The sequence below is a fragment of the Seriola aureovittata genome, chromosome 4 (genome assembly GCF_021018895.1).
Source record: "Seriola aureovittata isolate HTS-2021-v1 ecotype China chromosome 4, ASM2101889v1, whole genome shotgun sequence".
In the NCBI taxonomy this organism is placed as follows: Eukaryota; Metazoa; Chordata; class Actinopteri; order Carangiformes; family Carangidae; genus Seriola; species Seriola aureovittata.
The window spans coordinates 21,516,150-21,537,057 of NC_079367.1; the positions used below are offsets into that span (position 1 = coordinate 21,516,150).

The window sequence follows — 20,908 nt, forward strand, 5'->3', positions numbered from 1 at the left end:
TTTCTGTATTGCTTTTACATCTTATTTGTTGGAGTATCTTTTTAGCTTTGTTAACTTCCTACAGTTAACAGTTCCTACACTTTCACACCAGGCAGCAGCTCAGAGCAAACTCTCGCAGATGATCAACTAGAGACCACCCTGTTTGACAATAACTGTTGAAGGTAGAGAGAAGATTTTTTTTTTTCTGTGTGTATTACACTCCTTGTATTGAAGTGGTGAAATGTTACCAAGGACATTTACCCCACTGCATTTATTTCACTTACTTAACAATTCAAGATTTTACATACAAAACTTTGAACATTTCAAAATTTTTTGTAAGAAATGAAACTGCCCAAAAGCAAATAGAAATTGAGATTAAACAGGAGGATTTATTGATGAGTTAAATAATAATCAGCTTCTCAAATATGATGATTTGCTACTTTTCCTCATTTTAAATTATAGCATATATATATATATATATATATAAAAATATAAAAATATAAACTGCATCATTTTGAGGTTTGTACTGCTGACATTTGAAGACGTCAGTCAAAGCTCTGGGTAACTGAAATACTCATCATGCTTATGCGGTTGTTTACTATATTATACTAGTCCATTTCTTTCTCTTAATTTTAAGCATTTTCAGTGCAAGATTTTTATGTAACCAAACTTAGGTACTTGAGCACTTCAAATTTACATTTTATTATACTACATTTCAGAAGGAACTATACAATAGTAACTTTATTTTACAAAACATGATCAACTTCTACAATGAGTCATTATGACACATCAAAGCTCTGCTGGGATTTACCAATAAGAATGATAAAGTTGTAACTTGTCCTATCGCAAACTAACAGGAGACCTACTGAAGTGATGAAATACTTTTGATGTTTTACAAGATTACGTGTGTACAACATATTGTCTTGTGCACACAAGAAAATCATCTTTGATTTAACACTGTTCTGCAAAATGAGCCCTTTCACTTTGGATACTTTAAGTGCCTTTTTCTGGTAATGCATCTGCACTTTTACTGAAGTAGAATTTTAGGACTTATTTTTATATTGTGGTATTGCCATATTCACTGAAGTGAACACTCCAAATATACTCTTCCCCCACTGCAGTTATGCTAATGTCTTACAGCACAGTGTCCTGCAGAAGCAAAGGGTTCATACCTGTGTGGTCCACAGGGAGGAATCCCTGCTGCATGAGTACATGCTTCAGGTACTCATCATCCACTGGGATCTCAGCCACCATATTACTTGGCACATAACCAGAGAGTCCACCGGACTCCCCATGATAGAAACCATCAGAGTCTTTGTCTCCAAACACCTAACAAATGTAGAAAAAGTTAGTTTTTTTACCTTTAATTTACACTTTGAAAGAAAAAAAAAAAAGCATGTTTGTGTATTTGCATGTTGTCAGGTTCAGTTAAAAGGCGGCAAATCACATTAATCAGTTGAAAATTATGACAGGAAACAGAAAAAAAAAAAAAAAAAAAAAAAAAAAAAAAAAAAGCTCATATCGTCGTACACTTTCACCTGGTTTGAATCTAGAACAAACAGGAAACACCATCGTACTGTTTCAAAGAAGCTTTTCAACTGATGCAGTGAGGAAATGCAACTCAAAACGTGTTGTACCTGTGCACTGTACACTACAAGCACTGAAGTGAAACACTTTTACAGCACAAGAAATTACAAAAGGGAAGACATGTGACATTGTTTTTACCTTGATTATCTGGCCTGGAACAAAAGGCAGCTCCTCTGCAGCCGTCTCATGGTTGGGAGACATCGCAGCAGGGTTGTATGGGTAAAGTGCCACGAAGAGTCGGACGGTAGGTATGGACACCTGGCTCGCAGTCTCAAGTTCCCATTCTGCGAGTTCCTCCGGAGTAGGAATCCTCACTTCATCTGGGTATATCAAAACATCCAGCTCCAGACTCATCTCCATTTACACCAGTGCGAGCGCTCGACTGGCCACTTGGCAGACAGATGGCCGCTGTAGACAGACCTCTCTTTACCCTTATCCTAATTTGAGGTAACTAAGCTAAGCAGAAGGAACAGTAATCCTCTTTGCAGCAAGTGGATAGATTCATTAGTTCAGCACTGCCTGTTGCACTGTAAGACTCTGCGTGCAAAGTAATGGTTTTTAAAAAGTTGAAAGAGGTTCTTGTGCTGAAATGTCATTTTGTTTGTCTTAGATTGTGGTAATCTGATTAAGACGTGAATATGGTTCTTAAGCGTTTTCCACACAAAATGTCCTACTACAGGTTTTATATTACTTTCTTATACCTATATATCAGTTGAAGAAACTTAAATTTCTACCATGTTTGTGCCTCTGTAACTTTGGTTCAGTATCTCATTCATTTTGACTCTTTGGTTGTAAAATTTAAACTGTTACCATTCAAAGGAAGCTTTTTTTATTTTGGGGTATATTATTTGTGGGTGTGTGCACATGAATGGGTGTTGTCTGGTAACAGCTTAAACATTATTTTACTAATACACTCCACATGAGATATGACAATATAAACTGAAAAATAAAAGAGGTCATAGAGTCTGATACTCTGGGCCAGATGATTGGCTAATAATGTTCCACCTTTAGTGCCACAAAAACCTTAACACAGTTGCAACTAATCAGTTTGCAAAAACCAGCTAAGATAAATGAACCTGTAGCTTTTTGGGCCCCTCAGAGTCTGGGGCCCCTGGGCAGTTGCTTTGCCTGGATGGTGATCCTGCTTTGCTTGGGCCTGTTAAATATTACTAAAGGGTGCATAATAAATAAATTTCTGCAAAACCTGTTTGGAAAACCTCTATTTACCCAACGTGCATTGAAAGATAATCAGTTTTATTCCCAGTGATGAAAGTAAAGAAAAGAGTTATAAACCTTTGGTTTTCTAAAACAAATGTGTGTTTACATTTAAATAGATTGAGTTTAGAAAACAATTAAATTAAAACATGAATGTGAGAATTCATTAAAATTAAGCTTTTTTCCCCACAGGTCCTAGTCTTACCGGCCTGACTCTAGTTGATAAGGGATAACATGGTAAAGAAACTAAATTTCATACAACAAAAAAACAACATTCAATTTCCACCTATAGTTCAAGTCATATAAGCTCAGTATTCATATAAATTTAATCATCAAGGCTTGGGTGAGTGTGAACCAGCAGTGTTTTGTTTGTTTGTTTTTCTTCTCCTACCATGACTTGACCCAGTTTACACGTCACTAAAAGTCAACACTTCCTCTCTTGACCTCTGGCCAGGTCAGCAGGTGATAATCTCCTGCTGCAGAGGCAGACACAGGTTTAACAAATCTGTGCATATGTGTATTGGATCAAGTGTTTGAGGTTGAGAGAAAGAGCCAGAAGTGTTGGCGAGAAAAACTCAGAAAAAAAAGGTGGAAATTGGGGACAGTGGGGGAGGAAACATCCATTTTTTAATACTTGCATGTTTTCCCCTTTAGTTGATCATTAGATTTTTATGTATTTTCTATGGCCTCAATACTTTGTGTAGATATTTTTCTCATATTCTTTTTTTTTTAAGATATTTTTATTTATCAATGAATTGTGTACAGTTTTTAAGCTGATAGCCACTGATTGTTTTAAGTTTTGTTCCTTCTTCTATCCACCACGTTTGTTAATGTAAAAACAAATAAAGTCAAATTGTATTGAATTGTTTCCTGTCACAGTGGTTGTACTGGGTCAGTGCGCATTTATGAACCACTCACCTGAGAAACGGGTCCTTCTTGCCAGTTTCAAAAGACATTACTGTGGTTTCATAAGCTTTTTGTCAACAACAATAAAGTCTTTTACTTTCGCACAGTTTACTGTCGAGCTTCTGTCTCATCAGATACTTTCATTTGCATTTTTGTCCACGAGAGGGAGCTGTGAGCAGCTGTCTGTAGCTCACTTTGCTGCTTTGGTAAAGACTGCTCACATAAACCAGAGTAAAATCATTTTAAACATTTAAATGACTCCAAGGATTTACAGGTGCTATGTTATAAAACTGCTGCCTTTGATCAGTGGCGGAGGAAGTAGTAGTGAAAGTACCACTGTAAAAAAATACTGTATTCCTGTATGGAATATATTATTTAGGCAAACTTTATTATCAGTATAATGTACTAATGTAAGTATCAAAAGTAAAAGTAGAAAAACTGAATGCAGAGAAATGCTCCTTTCATTATGGATTAATATGCAGATCATTTTCTTGATCAATAAATGTATTGTTTGGTTTGTTGAATAAGAAAATAGTGAGAAATGTGCAGAACAGTTACCCAGAGCTCTAAGTGACGTCTTCACGTGTCTTACTTTGTTCACACAATAGTTCAGTCCTCAAAATAACTCAGTTTACTGTCATCTAAGAGAAAGAAAACTGCCTTTGATGAGGTATGTTCTGCTCTCAGCATGTTTATAAAATAGCTGCACAAGTTCAACCTCACCAGCAGTTTGCTCTTTGCATCATTCACTCACCTATGACCTTGACAGGAAACACTGTGATCTCAGGTTACAGTTCAGGGACGTTCTATGAGCTGCCCTATAAAAAAAACAAAAAAACATGTCATGAGCAAAAGAAATAAGGAACATTTCATTCACTTTTATAATAAATCATTTCAAAGCTTGGATTATTGGTTGGACAAAACAAACATGGTGACTTTGTAATTTGGGCTGTAATTGTGAAAGACATTTCTCTGTTACGGTTAGTACTAGGAAACAGGAAGGCCAAATGCAGACATAGATTACGCAGGCTGGAACAGTTCAGTAATTGTAGCAGAGATGGTGATGATAAAGGCTTACAGGCAGGTACGCAGCAGGTCAGGAGCTGGCACAAAAAAAACATGCAGAGGAATGACACAACAATCTGGGGGAAGGCGGCTGATATATAAACTGCGAGCTGATTGGGGAATGGGAAACAAGTGAGGTGGGTGTGGGAGTCAGGACTGGGTGATTGGGGAATGAGAGACAGGTGAGCAGGTGGGTGTGGGAGTGAGGTGACTGACACATGGAGGAAAGTACGAGCATAAATGTCAGAGTAAAATGTCAGAAAATATTGAAAACATTGAAAACATTTTGAGTTCACTATCAAAACAGGCCGATAGTCACAACTGAGAAGCTGGCACCAGTGAACTAAAAAAAACGATTAATTGATGTTTAAAATAAAAATTTCTGTCAATTAAATAATCAGTTATTTAATCCCTTGAACACTGGCTGGTTCTTGGTGCCCAGACCAATTAAAAAAAGCTACCAAGTACAGGACAGTGGAAGTCAGTTGGTTTCAAAAGGGGCACAACAACAAATTTTTCCCCTGGAGGTTAATTTGACCACGGCTGCACCAGTCCAGATGGCAGAAGGTCTGAGCTGCTAAAAATGTTGAATCTTTTTTTTATTGTGCAGCGGCCGAAATATTTTCTATGGGTTTTCAAACATCCCTGGTTAATATCTTTCAGATAAACTGATTGTTCCTTCTATGATCCAAAAGTAAAAGAACCCCACCCCGTCCTGCCTGACCCACTGACATCTGATGAGCTGCTGCTGTTCATTGCAGCAATGCAGGCCCAGAATGTTGGAGACTTTCTTCATGGTGGACAAAATAAAGTGATAACACAGGAGCCAGAGAGAAAAAGTGGATGACTATTTGGTCTCCATGTTCCCACGGCCGTGTGCAGAGCTCCTCATTCTCTAATGCCAACTTGAAAAGGCTTGAAAAGGCAAAGAAAAAATGGCGACTGTTTACAATATGCACCACGTTGCCCAGCATGTGCAGTGGCCTCTGCAGGCACTACTCTCCCCAGACTGCGAAGGTGATCACCATTATCAATCTGTGGAGCTGTTTCTGAACAAACTACGGCACCCACATTCATCCTGTGCAACAGCGTGGCTCAGTGGTGTAGTTTCTGGACAGTAATGGAGCTACTGGCACAGAGGAATACGATATATCATATCAAACACTCAGTAGTATACATTCATTGTTGGTTTTGGTCGTTTCATACTGTTTGACATCTTCTAATGGCTATACTCCAGCATGATAATGTCACAAAGCGAAAGTCGCCTCAAACTGGTTTCAGGAACATGACGTGTGCACTTCAGTGGCCTCCCCAGTCACCAGATCTAAATCCAATAGAAGACCTTTGGGGTGTGGTAGAACAGGAAATCTGCAGCATAAATGTGGAGCTGAGAAATCTGCAGAAATGATGCAACCATGTCCACATGGACCAGAATCTTAAACATCTTGTGGAATCCACGCCATGAAGAACTGAGGCTGTTTTGAGAGTAAAAGGAAGACCTACCCAGTATTAGTATGGTGTTCCTGTTAAATGCTCAGTGGATGTATATTCTAAGTAGCCCCCCCCCCCCCCCAGTCAGTTTGTGCACACTCCTGGCTCCAGCATGCAGCCACACAGGACTCCGTTTCCCACAAGGCCTTTAGCCCAGGGCTGCTCCAATGCATCCAACCGTCCCCGTACGCCTGGCCCCTCTGGTTCCCATGTATGGAGTGTTACATCATTGGCACAGACACCCACCTTTCTGAGTGATGACGCAGCCGAGGGAGAGTGTGTGAGGAGGAGTGAGGGAGGGAGGCAGGGAGGGAGAGAGGAAGGGAAGGGAGGGAGGGAGAGAGGAGAGGAGAGAGGGTGTCCCGTCTGCACGGAGCATAGACAGACAGCAGGGAACAGCTGCAGCATTAGGCTCGCGTAGGATTTCACCGCATTGCGATTGAAAAATATCAATCATTTCATCCCCCAAACTCAAGCAGAGCAGCTCGACACAGCAACCAAACATCATCTGAAAAATGGTTGATCGCGAGCAGCTGGTGCAGAAAGCCAGGCTGGCTGAACAGGCTGAGAGATATGATGATATGGCAGCCGCTATGAAATCGGTAAGTTCATTCAGAAAAGATGATAATTGTGACTGAGAGGTGTGTGAGTGATGTTTTATCACTGCTGTGTTTGCGTAAAGGCTCGTCCCGCAATCTGGATTACGTTGCCTGTAACTGTGTGGAGAGGGGGGTGGGTGGGGGGGTTACACTTGCTATTACTGCACTACAATCAGGCATAATAGTAAAGTAATATTTCATGTGTTTATTGTCTTGTCGCCAGTTCATCTACAGCCCACTGCCCTTTTTTTTTTTTTTTTTTTTTTTAACGGGTCGAGTCCAAATCGTCTGCTCCTTGGGCGGTGCCTTTCTGTCGGCCGTGCCGTTAAATGAGGGGATATTACAGTGAAATGCATACAGGCCTAAGCTTGATCCCTCAGTTAATAAGAAGCTCGTTTCATATAATGGCTCTGCTCTGTTGCATTTACTGCCCCCCCCCCCACTCTCTTCACTTTTACCACCGCACCTCCCCTCCCTCCATTATACCGAATTTATAAGAGCCTCTGCCGCTGGGAGCCATGTGAGGTTGCTCGGAAAAAGCCTATCAACTGCTGCTGCTGCTGCTGCCCCCTCCTCCTCCTCCTCTTCCTCCTCCTCCTCCTCTCCTCTTTGTCACATTTATTAAAATCATATACATTATCAGCATCTTCTTATTCAAGACTTAGAAGCGTTTTTTTTTGTATGACTGGTCTGATAAAAATACTCCATAAAGATTCTTTGAACTGCTCTTTCCTCTAAACAAACGTAGGAGGCAGTAGAATCTCTAGAATATTCTTTGTCATATTGCAGTGAGTCAATATGATCAGATTGGATTTGTAGGCTTTTGTCTTCTCCTCTCTTGACCACTTTACTCCTCATACTTGCTCATGTCTCAATCTGTGCATGTGCTGTTTCCGTGTCACAGCAGATTCCTCCTGACATCCAGCAGCAATTTGAAGTCATTTTGGGTTAATGAGCCTGACTGACTGCAATGTTTGATGCAAAGAGGGTGACATGGGTGGCCTGTGTCACAGGAGCTTTCTCAGCTCTTATTGGGCAGTGCTGAGGACATAGCCTTTATCTGCTTTTCTTTTTTTTTCTTTTTTTTCTTTTCCGCTCTCTCTGTCCCCTTAAGAAATTCTGGGAACTGGATTCACCAGTGGGTTAAAAAAAAATTTGCTGTGTCACACCAGCTCTTACTGGCACCAGTAGCACCCTGGGAGTCTTAGCCGGGCCTGTATGAGCTCATATACAGATCAAACTCATCATACTTGCTTTAAATGTCCTCATTTAAAGCAAGCATTTTCTCTTACGTTCCTCAGGAGAGATGAAGTGAGCCCCCGTGGATCGTTTGTCATCGAGGGTTTCTGGTTGCAGGAGGTGGGATGATGTGTGTGCAGGGAGGGATTCCTTTCCCTTTAAACAATCTGCCATGTCAGTGCGGTCCAAACTAGGCCCTTTTGCAGGGGTGTGTACTCTCACTCTCTAATCAAAGGGAATCCCTTGCCATTGCGGCCAGAAATGACAAACGATATGCCGTCACCTTTGAGTTCCTCATGAAAAATATACGTAGATTATTTTCACGTTAACAGCCTCTAATGCAGCTTTTCAGACAGACTTTTTTTTATGGATATGCTGGTGCTGCAACTAAAGATTATTCTCCTTGTCCATTTGTGCCTTGATTTTTCAGTCCAAAATCCAGAGATATTTTGTCAACTATTATAGAAATGATAGAAAACCAGAAAATATTCACATTAGGAAACTAGTAAAATTAGGGAATTTTTGCCAGTTTTGCCCCCCCCAAAAAAAAAAATCCAAAATGATTGACTAACTATCAAAGTAGTTGCTGATTAACCAATTTAACTGGACAAATTGTTTCAACTCTAAATTCGCATGTTGGTTTTTTAGCCCCAGATGAGGATCTTGGTAGTTATAGTCTTGTATTATAATTAATATCAGTGCATCCCATAGAATATATGATTGAGCAGTGACGTATTTCTGCCAGTCAGTGATGCATTTTTAGCAATTTATTTTATGTATATCAACATAACGCTAAGCCAGTTGGCACTGTAGTAATTCCAGTCATCACTTCAGGTTTGTGTTGCAGTATTTGGGGGACAGATAAATCTCATTAGGTTCAGCGCTCCTCTCCATCCACTGACATTGGGGAACCTGCGCCGTCTTCGTGCACCTCCGCTTGAGCGGAGAGTGTCAAAACTGAGTTATGAGAAATGTTAGCACATTGAGGAGGAGATTTTCAGATTAAAAGCACTGTCACGATGAAAGGTTATGTGAAAACCGAGCTACATAGTTCTTTATTTTTATCCGTATATTCCAGGCCCTGTGCAGTTATTGATCTGACAGAAGGCACGTTCCAACACAAGGTTGCTTTTCCAAATCAAATAAGCCTGAGTAATACAGCCTTTTTATAGCAACACAGTCTCTTTGACAACAACTGGACTACCACCCTGATCAGTCAAAATCTAAGTTTAACAGTGGAGCTCAGAGTGATGTCACAGCGTGGTGTTTTATACAGGTAAAAAGGTCAGTTTCAGCCGGAGAGAAGGTCACTGGGACACGTGAACCGCCTGTGCAGTGATGGTTTTCATTTACAGTGCAGCTGCCCCCAAGTGCTCGTAGGAGCATTTTAGCCATCTCCAGCACTCCTTTCAAACCCCCCCACCACCCCACCCCACCCCACCCCACCCCACCCCGTCCCGTCAATTCCACCCTCCCATCCCACCGCCCACCCCCCACTCCCCAGCCCCAACTGCAGTCGACTATCTTGAATATCGTTTCTCACTAACTAGAATAAGCTGTCCACGTGACAGCTGGAGCTACTGGTGCACTAAATGAATGGATTGCCATGGAAACTGGGAATTGCACATGACAAGTGAAATATTGCTCATTTTCTGTGCTGGGGATTGTACTGTTAGTCCAGAGTCTTTCATGTAAAAAGACAGAATAGACAGTGTCTTGTAATTATTAGAGCCGCAACTAATAATTATTTTCAATATCTGTCGATCATTTTCTTGATCACTTGATCACAGACAGTAGTTGGGAGATGACAGGAAACAAGGACAAGAGATGCAACAAAGGTCCTCAGCCAGATTCTGTCAGGGGATGTTGCAGTTCACGGTTGGCGTATTGCCCCAAGCCACAGGGACATCTCAAAATTGCTTTTATTTTTTTGGGTCCAAAGCCTGAAATTCCTGCTGATTTATTTTCTGCTGACTGATTAACTGTTTAAACTCTTGTAATAATGCTCTAATGCTTAGATGATAATGTTGTTCCATTCCTTTTTGTATGACGTGTATGCAATTTGGTGCTGTTGATCACAGCTTGTGTTCCTAATTGGTGACTAAAGTTTCCCTTTTCTCCTGCCTCCAGGTAACAGAGCTGAACGAGGCCCTGTCCAATGAGGAGAGGAACCTCTTGTCTGTGGCCTACAAGAATGTGGTCGGCGCCCGCCGCTCCTCCTGGAGGGTGATCTCCAGCATTGAGCAGAAGACCTCGGCCGACGGCAATGAGAAGAAGATTGAAATGGTCAGGGCCTACCGGGAGAAGATTGAGAAGGAGCTGGAGGCTGTGTGCCAGGACGTGCTCAACCTCCTGGACAACTTCCTGATCAAGAACTGCAGCGACACGCAGCATGAGAGCAAGGTGTTCTACCTGAAGATGAAGGGCGACTATTACCGGTACCTGGCGGAGGTGGCCACTGGGGAGAAGAGAGCCACCGTGGTGGAGTCGTCGGAGAAGGCCTACAACGAGGCACACGAGATCAGCAAGGAGCACATGCAGCCCACCCACCCCATCCGCCTGGGCCTGGCTCTCAACTACTCTGTGTTTTACTACGAGATCCAGAACGCCCCGGAGCAGGCCTGTCATCTGGCCAAGACCGCCTTCGACGACGCCATTGCCGAGCTCGACACCCTCAACGAGGACTCCTACAAAGACTCCACTCTCATCATGCAGCTGCTCCGAGACAACTTGACACTGTGGACAAGTGACCAGCAGGATGACGAGGGAGGGGAGGGCAACAATTAAAGAGAAACCACACTTCGAAAAAATTATGAAGGGCCGGTGGACTTTGGCAGCCGCTTTTGCCGATGATACTACCGCAGCAGCAGTTCTTTATTTTTCCATGTGTTAAAAGAAAAGAATCAAAAGAGAGGTGAGAGTGGAGGTTAAATCTTAGTTTAAATATATATAGAAATATATATACAGTTGAAAGGGGCCTCCGTCTTCTTGATTTTCTCTTTGACATTTGCCAAAACCACTGATATGTCAGTCAATCAGCCTGAAGTGGTTGTTGTTGGATTGAAATGGCAGCCTCACACTGGCATAGGAACTGATCTTGTTCTGTCAAGACAAGCTGCTTAGTTAGGTTTTTGCGTGATAGAGATGCATTTGAGTCACTTGAGAGAGAAAATGCTTGAATGGGAATTCCTCACAAAACTAGTTTGCATTGGTTCCAGCCGTAGTCTACATATGAGAAAGGGCCCTGAAAGCCATGGGTGTTAAACTCACACCAACCACGAGAAAAGGGAAAGTTTTAAACTGATAAAATCCCCCAAATTTTAAAAGGATAAATTGCACAGGAGTGAAAATGAGGACTGGTTAGACTAAATTTATTCCCCGCCTTCTGTCTGAAGTGTATTTGGCATCTCACAGATTAGTCTGTTTTGTCACTGGAATCATTGATTCTTTTGGAGGTGAAGATTACTAAAGGCAGAGACTTAACAATATAAAACAAAAAATGACAAAAAAAATAAATAAAATAAAAGCAGCTTCAGAGTTTGTGGTTTACTTCTGTGTTTGTTTTATTAAATGCACTTGCCTACTATACTGTTTCTTCAGTGTAAGATGATGACAACAATAATATCGATTATTCAATATTGTGCATGCTGGTGATGTATTTATATACAGTAGCTTGACTTTATTAACTTATACTGTGGGTGTTAAGTATTCATATGATTGAGAAAAACAGGCTTTGTCTGATGTTCTAATTTCTAATTTATTTCATTTTGTTATGGTTTTTGATTTGCTATACCAAAATGGTGATCGTAAAAATTGACCTGTAATGGGCGTTGCTATAGTGACATGCAATATGTGTATTTAATTTGTTAATGAAAGAAAAAAAGGAAGATAAAAACCCACCAGTGATCACTTAATCTTACCAGCTGGTGTTTGTCACATTGAAGTATGATTATGATATATTTTGTTCTTTGAACAGTATTTAAGTACTTTTTTTCTGTCATGCTATCCAGTTTTAATAATGGTGAAGTTTTCAGGCTCAATGTTTCTGTTATGATTCACAAACATGGACCATATTTTATTTCTGACAGTATACTTTTTTTTGTTTGTTTGTTTGTTTTTATACCTTTTAGCTGTTTCTGAGTGACAAAATATCTTGAATGTGAGTCATTATGTAGCAGTTGCACAAGAACCGAAATAATAGCTATGATAATAAAAAAGAATATGACTAAATTATACATGCACCATTTCCGTGGTGGTCTAGTGTATTGTTGTATCGTCACCCATATGAAAATTTGTTTTGAAGGAAAAACCATTTCATAGAAAAAAAATGTTATAACGCTTTGTTTTGTGCCCTGAGTACAGTATGTGCTTTCTTTTTGTGCCTGTATCATTATTTGCCTCATTTGCAAAGTTAACCTTTACAGAAAAAAGGATTTATCTGCCAGTATTTTAAGTTTCTGCAAGCATGTGTGCGAGGTTTAACATTTTCCCTTCAATGGTTCCTCACTTTTACATGTGTCTGCTCTCTGTACAGCACATAGATATGAATATTCAACACCAATGCACAAATACAGTCACAGGGAAAGCATATAGGCAATTCACGAGAATTGGTTATTGATTAGCAAAATGTGAGACTTCACGTCTTCTGAACAAACTTTAGACACTAGGAAGCTGCTTAAGAGCACAGAAAGCTGCTGAACAGATTTATCTTCATAATGCTGCTAGTTCTATAGATTATTACATTAATATATTCATACAGATGGCAGTTTATTTTTCCTAATCGATGGCAGTTTTGGGGGACAGTTTTATTTTTTATTTCACATGTGATGGCTTAAGAGAGAAACCAAAAGCCTTAAGGTCAGTCACACACCCTTGTTCACGTATGCCAATTATGTCACCATGATGAGTCAGCCTCCATGAGCTCACACTGTATGTCACAGCTGCTTTGATTTATTTTTAACGTAGTATAAGGTTGATGGTCTTGAAGGCTCGCCAGACGAATTGCATGAAATTCTGATGCCAATCTACACAACTGCTCACACAGATCCTAAATATTAGAATGGAGTTGAATCCTACACAAGTCGTGTGTGTTACAACGAGTGGAAACTGAATATTTCTCTCACTTTTTTTTTGTTTGAATATTTTTTGCAAAACCATGTCAGGAGACTTTCACTCATTGCCAAGAATACATGCATTATTTTTTTCTCTGTGGTTTGTGTTTTATTTTTTCATTATTTCAGATGTTGATCTTTGTTTCTGTGACATGAAAACATACAAATACAAGATCTGAGGAAAGAATTAGATTTTAGAGCTGGCCTACTGGAAATTAGCAAGGATGGGGAGGGGGTGGGGGTGTGGTAGCTGAACATGGGATACAAACTGTATGCTCTGAGGAATTTTTGGTTGCCATCTGTTGCCCATTAAAGTTATTTGTTTATCTGTATTATTCTATATTTTCATTTCTTTCTGTAATGTAGCCATTTACAGTCATACCAGAAACACCACAGCTCATTCCTTTTCATTCTGTAAGTTCATGACTGAGGAGATTTTCAACATTTCTGTTGAGTTTTACAACCCACACATTGATACAGGAAGTCAATATGACCTTATGTAACCCTTTGTGGGTCATGTAACTGGTGTGTGTGTGTGTGGTATGCGTGAGTGTTTGCATCCATATCTGGATGGGTAGTGTGTGCTGTATATGCCTGCACCACTGCATGTGTTGGGTGTCTGTGGGTGAACGTATGAGATGGAGTCTGTATCAGCTGCAGTGCAGAGACACTGCCAGCTCACACAACAACTACAGTATTACTTAAATGAGGCTCTTTTTAAGGCAGCTTTGCTAATCATCAACTGAATTAGGCCATAGATCAAAGAATGTTTCTGTGCTTCAAAAGACAACAGATTTTTATAATCACAGCAGAAGCGCACTGCAATAAAATAAAATCCTGCACCTCATGATGGACAATGGAAGGAGAAACTGCATCTTTTAAGCGTTTAGATTTACATTTACACGGTATCTTTACACCCAAAGGTCGAGTTTATCTGGGTAATTATGCATATCCGTGTGTTTCAAACTGACAGTCGAGCCCTCACATTGATTGATAAGCTGAAGTGCCAAGCTGAAGTGCCAAGCTGCTGGACCGCCCACCCTCAGACTGCAGCCTCTTGCTGCAGCTTGCTGCACTGAACCTTTCATGAGATGAAATTCTGTGCTTTGAACGGTCTTCCTCGCCAGCCAATAGCTGACAGGCACACTCTCCGCAGCCACCAATCCCGTTCCTGTTGCTAGGGCTATAATAAGTATCCCTCTATTAGTCTGGCTCCTTGCTGCACTGCTCAGACACCTATTGCATCCTGTAAAAAATGAGAGCTTAAAGCACAGGAGGCATTAGGATTCAGCACCAACCTATCTTCCACCCTGTGTTTTAATGCACTGCTACACTTTCAGGGACACTGGTGTCATCTTTATTGGTAAATGTTGGTGACATTACGCATCCCAAGATACACTGTGGCCTACTGATGGACATGTAATTGAAATTCCAGCAGCTGCAAATTCAATTTAGCACTGTCCATGTCAAATTAAAGTAAAACTAAATAGATATTTCTCATGAAATAACAAATAATTCATGCTGTTTACATTAAATATACGTATCCAGTCAAACCAGTTTATTTTATAGATGTAACCTACATCCCTGGAGAAGATTACGTTATGCAGATATGCACAAAACTGAAAGCTGCTCTGCCATGCTTCAATTCTACTTATACACGAACTGCTCTGTCTGATCACTTTCATCGCATGGAGCATTATTTCCCCGAGGGAGGCCAGGATGACAAGGCACAAGTGCTCATCAAGCCATAATTATGTCACCCAAAGGTGAACGCCCTCTAAATCACCACATCGAATTCCTCGTTAGCATCAGTGGACAGCTGCTGTGATGCCACTTTTCAACAGCATCTTGTCTTAAAAGGTCCCGATGATGTAAAAGAAGTGATTAAAAATAAAATGTGGAAGCCAGGTATATTTTGAAGATGGTACAGGTATGGTTATTTTTGTCCTCTTTGAATTTTATGCGCTCTTTCAAGATTGTAGAAGGGTAGTTGTGCACATATCCCTTCCTCTTTTTAGGTCAGATAGAGGAAAACAGATTCACTGAAGGGAAAATGAAGAGTCCATATGCCCTGGACTCAAAGACATCGTCCCACATTTTGTGAAATATGTTCACTTCCTTTCTTGCTGAGACTTAGATGAGAGGATGGATACCACTCTCATGTCGGTTTGGTAAATAAGAAGCCACTGCCAGGAGCCAGTTAGCTTAGCTTAGCATAAAGACTTGAAACAATGCAAATCAGCTAGCCAGGTTTGGTCTGACAGTCACAAAGTCTGTCTATCAGCACCTTAAGTGTTTGTACATTTTGGGTTTTGTACAGCTAAAACGGAGGTGCAACATGTCAAGCTTTAGATGTTCGTTATCACACAGACAGAGCCAGCTGTTTCCCTCTTTTTCCAGTTTTTAGGCTAAGGCTAACTGGCCACTAGCTGACACTTCATATTTATCATACATATATCAAAGTGCAGTCGATCTTCTCTCAAAACTATTGGAAAGAAAGCAAACGTGTTTTTAATAAAATGTCAAAGTATTCCTGCTCCCAAAACTTAATTGTACTGAAAAAAAAAGCTATGATTCGACCTTGTCTTTTGTCATGTTCACTATTTGCCTGCTTTTTCAGTCCAATGAAGTCAGTGTAAAAATACTTTTTTCTAACTTTCTACTACTTTCTAACTTTCAAGGTTTTTCCCAAATTGTGCCTTTTCCCCCTTCTTCTTAGTTTTAGTAAACTTTTTGAAACATCACTCAGTCCAGCGAGAAGCAGATTTTGATAGAAAAATGTCCATCTTTTTTCCCTGAAGCCCTAACAGCTGTTTTTGTTTGACCAGCTGTTGAAGCTGAAGTTTTTTTTAATACAGTTTTGATTAAAAATGATTCAAACAATAAATCAGTTATTGAAAGTGGTATATGTTCATTTTCTGTCAATCAACTAATTGGTTCATCATTTAAGCTGTAGTGTCCTGGTTGGTTTCTGCATGCCTGAAACTGCCATGCAGTGAGGGTCAAATTTTAGCCCTGGGGGCCCCTAAGAGGTTAATCTGACCATGTCTGTGACTCAGGCTTCTCACACTCATCACTGACCCATTCATCATCAACCAAACCTCAAGGCTGTTGTGGGTAGTTCTGGGGCTCTGGGGCCAAAGTGGCAGCTGTATGGACTAGACAGTGGATGGCAGCAACAAGAGAACAAGTTTGATTTCACATATTTCCTGAAAGAATATTTTGTCTAACTTTAAAACAGGATGGATGGCAGTCCACATCCAATCAGGTGTTAGAAAATAAAACCTTCAATCACTATTCTCCTGCACTGAGATCAGACACGATGAGATTGTATTTTTACGTAGCACACCACAGCACACAACACACACTGATAAAACAGACAAACACACGTCGGATTTTGAAAAGTTTATGATCCAACTCAACGTGATCTGCACCTCAAAGACGCAAAGAAGATAATAGCTGTACAGCTCCAGAAATATCAACCCATTAGAGGGAGAAAAGAGAGATGGAAAGAAAGAGGGGACCGATGTAGAAGCAGAGAACAGAGACAGATCTATAAATAGGCCTCCCTGCAGCCTGTGAGTAGACAGTGAAGAGACCAGAGACATCAATGTGACAGCATCTCCACTATAGAGACTATCTGCTTCTGTATGGACCATGGGAGTTCATATCTTCAGTTAAGAGTCTGATTCATCATGTTTTACCCCCCGCTGAGCAAACACGTTACATGACATGGAATTACACAGGTAATACTTACAATCAACTCTGATATCTGAGCTTTTCCTAAAGTCCACGTTTGTTTTTTTTCTCACAGCATTAAGTTATCATAAGACAAAGAGCACTGCTGACTCTTTCAGGCACAAAGACAGCTGTTATGCATGGCTGCAGCAAAATGAATTATTCAGGCTAACATTTAGACTTTGTATTATTTATCAAAAAGTGCCACAACGTTCAGCTGAAGGTTTTAAGAGACTATTTTAGGGAGCATTTGTCCCAAAACATTGCAGGATACATTGCATCTGTTAGAAAAGCTCTCCATCTCCATTAACACTGCTGTCTTTTCATTTAATTATTTGGCTACATGCTTATTGCTAAACTTACATACTGTAGGTGACAATTGATAACTACAGAGGCTTGTGTGATGAACACAACTTTGTAAAAGGTGAATCTAAAATTAAGTGGCCCCCTACCCCACCCCCTCCCATTCTCACAGTTTCGTCACTGCTTCGTGTTTTTTCAAGGCCTCCCGTTGCTGGAGAATCACAGTCACACCATGTTCCCTGACAAAATAACACAAGTGTCCTCAAACTCCATTATTTACACTCTTTTTTGATGTGTTTTTCTTGGAATACATGAGGATAATTGACTTAAATAATCAATGTGCTCGAGGATATACTTTCAGATGATCTTTTTCCTCCTGCAAACATCCTGCAAACTTTCTGCGAAGAACGGCGCACAAGCTTTAGTTGCGAACGCTCCATGTCATGTTAATAATGCTGTTCTTGCTGTACAAAATTAGATGAGTCGCATCAAATGTGAATCAGACCTCATCCTCTGTTGCTCCAACATTAGAGTCACCAATGTTTGGTAAGTGACTTCTTGGAGCCTAGCGTAAAGTGTCCAACGCCTCCTTGGATCCATGGATCCACAGTCAGCTCACTGTCAGAGGAGGTGACCTATCTGTGTGACCTCCTCTGACAGAGCGCTGACCAGGGGGGCGTCTGCAGCGAGGAGGCCTCACACAGTGAAACAGCTATAATGGTGTGCTAAATTTAGCTGCATCTGTATTAGAAAGTGATTTTTTTTTCTTTCCAGCTGACATGTCCATCTGCTCATTATCATGCTTGTCATAGATGTTCTTACACAGGAAAAAATTAAGAATTGAAAAATTGAGAAAGTGAGAATGAAATGATATTACTTGAATGACTGAAATGTAATATTAAGAAGTTTTGGTAGAGTTAGAGTTACCAGTCTGCGTTGTGTGTTTCTGCTCTTCATCGAGAGGTGCCTGTTTGTTCTTTTTAACAGTGTCTTGCCAGTCATGCTTTGTTTTACAATTAGTTCCTCAGGTGCCAACTGGTTGACAAATTATATCTCCCAGTGTTTGTGGGTCTGCCTGAAGTCTGAGCTGGCGACTCATTATGTATGTGGGCACGGGGGATCCCTAACAGTGCAGGGAAGAAGAAGACAGAGATGAAAAAAAAAAAAAAAAGAAAATAGAAAAGGCTTCCTTCACTTTGCAGCCTGGAGGGCGATGTACAGTCCCGTTGACAGCGGGTCAGTGGGGTCAGCCGTGGTGAATAACAGGCACAGAGAAGAGAGAGAGAGTGAGAGAGAGAGGGGACGGTGACGTGGAGCCGGCTGAGGCTACAGGAGTGAAACGTGGCGTGGTGACAGGAATAGAGGGTTAACGGTGAGATCCAAAGGTCAGTGTTTAACTAAATATCTGAGGCTGAACTGCAGCTGGCTCTGGATGTGGAAACTGAAGGGAGTCTGGGTGTGGAACCAGACGCTGAGGCAAAGTTTCCCCTGCCCATCGATGAAACAATGACACCACAGATACTGCCCAGAAACAAAGACCTTATTATGCATTTGAACATACAGAGAATAGAATAGAATAGAATAGAAGAGAATAGAAGAGAATAGGACATTGCATTACTGCTCAGGCAGTGTGAGCTGAGGAAAAAGAGCAGTCATACAGTGAAGTTACTACTCTGTATGAGCGCAGTATTGTGCTGTTGCATGGCAACAGTTTCCACAGAAATCTTTGCTCAGAAACACTCCTCTTGTTCTTCACATAACTGCAACAAGCAGAAAAATGGGCTGACTGCTGGAATAAAAATGGTCTCACCGACCATTTTAGCTTCCAGGGGCTTAAGAGTTGTTTTAATTTCATTCTGACACATTTACAGGGAAACTAACACAGGAAATGTATTGAAAACCTTTTAGTTTTGGGGCTGCAGTGTTTCACAAGCTGTAAGCCACATCAGCATGTAGGATATTTATCTGTGATAATAAAATACGTACTATTCCAGCTTTTACACTGCCTTATGAAGCCTGAGAGCAGTAACAGTGAAGGCTCATAGCTATGCCTTTTATCCTGATTATTAATCATTGTCACAGACCTTACATTGAACCTCAAAAGACATTTAGACATTTAGATACTAATGTTACACTTTACAGTTTCTACAATACAATGTGGTAATGGTGGATTTGAACTAATTAGTTAAATTAATTAATTTTTTTAAGTACATTTAAATATGTTACTTAAAGGTAGATCACCTCATTAAACCACATGAAATCCACTGGAGCCAGAGGCTAGGCTAGTTAGCATTTAGCAGCAGTAATTCACCCGGTTTTCCATTTTATTTCATTAGGCATTTCATGGTGTAATAATTTCTATGGTAAGGTAAGGTATCAGAAGGTCAGATGGTTTTGATTCAACTTTGACCAAATATGTACAGTTGTTATTGCATTTTGCCTTTGTAAGACAGTATAGATATACAACAGCAGTGAGGAATCACCTGAGCCAACAAATGGCGCTAATATAGCTTTGCTAACCAGCCATATTTGTTACATAATTGGCCACTAACATACTGTTGATACGATGTGTTGACATGATGCTTCAATAACTATACTAACTATAGTTTTACACTTTGGGAAATACACATATTAACTTTATGCAGACAATGAGACAAGAAGTTTAACACCACTCTCATGTCTGAACAGTGAATATAAGCCAAAGCTTGTTAGCTAAATTTAAAAACCCGTCGGGCTATGTTTAAATGTAAAAAAAATCATTAGAGGTGCTGGTGGGCCCATTTTGTAACCTTCAGACAATTTACATTGGCCTGGATTGGCTGTTCACCTGTCCATGATTTTACTCCTCCTCTGTTCTACTAACTTCTCTTACTCCAAAATATCCATTACAATTTGATCTACGTGTTTTAATTCTACATCAGCAGCTGCACAATATCTTCCAGTTAAAAAAAGAAACAAAATCTTGGTGCTTGTTGCCGTTCCCTTTCCATACTGTATTGTTGTCTCAGACCTTCAGAGACTTTGTTCCACCTACTAAACACACCTCCAGAGAAGCTTTCAGGCCCACTCTGGGCTGCCTCTCTAAAAACCAATGTGGTAGCCACAACTCAACCTGATAAACCTGAAATTTGTGCTGATCAGGACACTTGGTGTAAAGTAATGCTGTAATGGTGACTGGCAGCGGTACTCTTGCTCAGGGATTTTACATTTTGCAGCATCATGCCTCCTCCTCATCTTCTGAACTGAAACATCTATTTTTGCAGCAAAATCAAAGGAGGGAAGAAAGCAGTGTTGACAATCAGTTTGTATTTGGATAAAATATCTGGTACTAGTACTTTGAGTATTTCCAATTTATGTTACTTTATACTTCTACTTCACTACATTTCATAGGCAAATTTTGTACATTTTACTTCATTACATTTGTCTGATGGTTGTAGTTACCAGTTACTTTGCAGATTCAGATTATTAATTTAAAACATATTCAACAATAGAGGATTATGTATTATTATAGCTTAAGCTACCAACCCGTATATAGAGCAGTTAATGTTAGCTGCATTCGTAAGTATGACACAAATATAGTGTATATTACTCTGAAATTAGTTGTACTGCATAATGAGTTCTTTTACTTTTGGTACTTTTACTTTAGTAAGAATTTTGAATAGAGGAATTTTACTT

The 20,908-nt window shown here is 40.3% G+C and overlaps 2 protein-coding genes across 2 annotated transcripts in view; one reads left to right on the top strand and one right to left on the bottom strand.

Moving 5' to 3' along the window:
* si:ch211-105f12.2 (RIMS-binding protein 2-like) overlaps nt 1–5,889 on the bottom strand; it is a 7,350-nt gene extending 1,461 nt beyond the window's left edge. The window contains exons 1-2 of the mRNA XM_056374026.1: nt 1,705–5,889; nt 1,152–1,308 (exon numbers count right to left, since the gene is read on the bottom strand). Of these exons, the coding sequence (XP_056230001.1) occupies nt 1,152–1,308; nt 1,705–1,926 (379 nt within the window). The 5' untranslated portion in view covers nt 1,927–5,889. The remainder of the gene's footprint in view (nt 1–1,151; nt 1,309–1,704) is intronic.
* Nucleotides 5,890–6,577: 688 nt separating this feature from the next.
* Nucleotides 6,578–12,316, top strand: ywhag2 (3-monooxygenase/tryptophan 5-monooxygenase activation protein, gamma polypeptide 2). Its single transcript, XM_056374025.1, has 2 exons — nt 6,578–6,845; nt 10,212–12,316. The coding sequence occupies exons 1-2, from the start codon at nt 6,759–6,761 to the stop codon at nt 10,866–10,868; spliced, it is 744 nt and encodes a 247-aa protein (XP_056230000.1). The 5' UTR covers nt 6,578–6,758; the 3' UTR covers nt 10,869–12,316.
* Nucleotides 12,317–20,908: the final 8,592 nt, after the last annotated feature.

Coding starts and splice junctions, on each gene's coding strand:
- ywhag2 (XM_056374025.1), top strand. CDS start 6,759: ATGGTTGATCGCGAGCAGCTGGTGCAGAAAGCCAGGCTGGCTGAACAG. Junction 6,846..10,211: donor TGGCAGCCGCTATGAAATCG/GTAAGTTCATTC, acceptor TCCTGCCTCCAG/GTAACAGAGCTGAACGAGGC.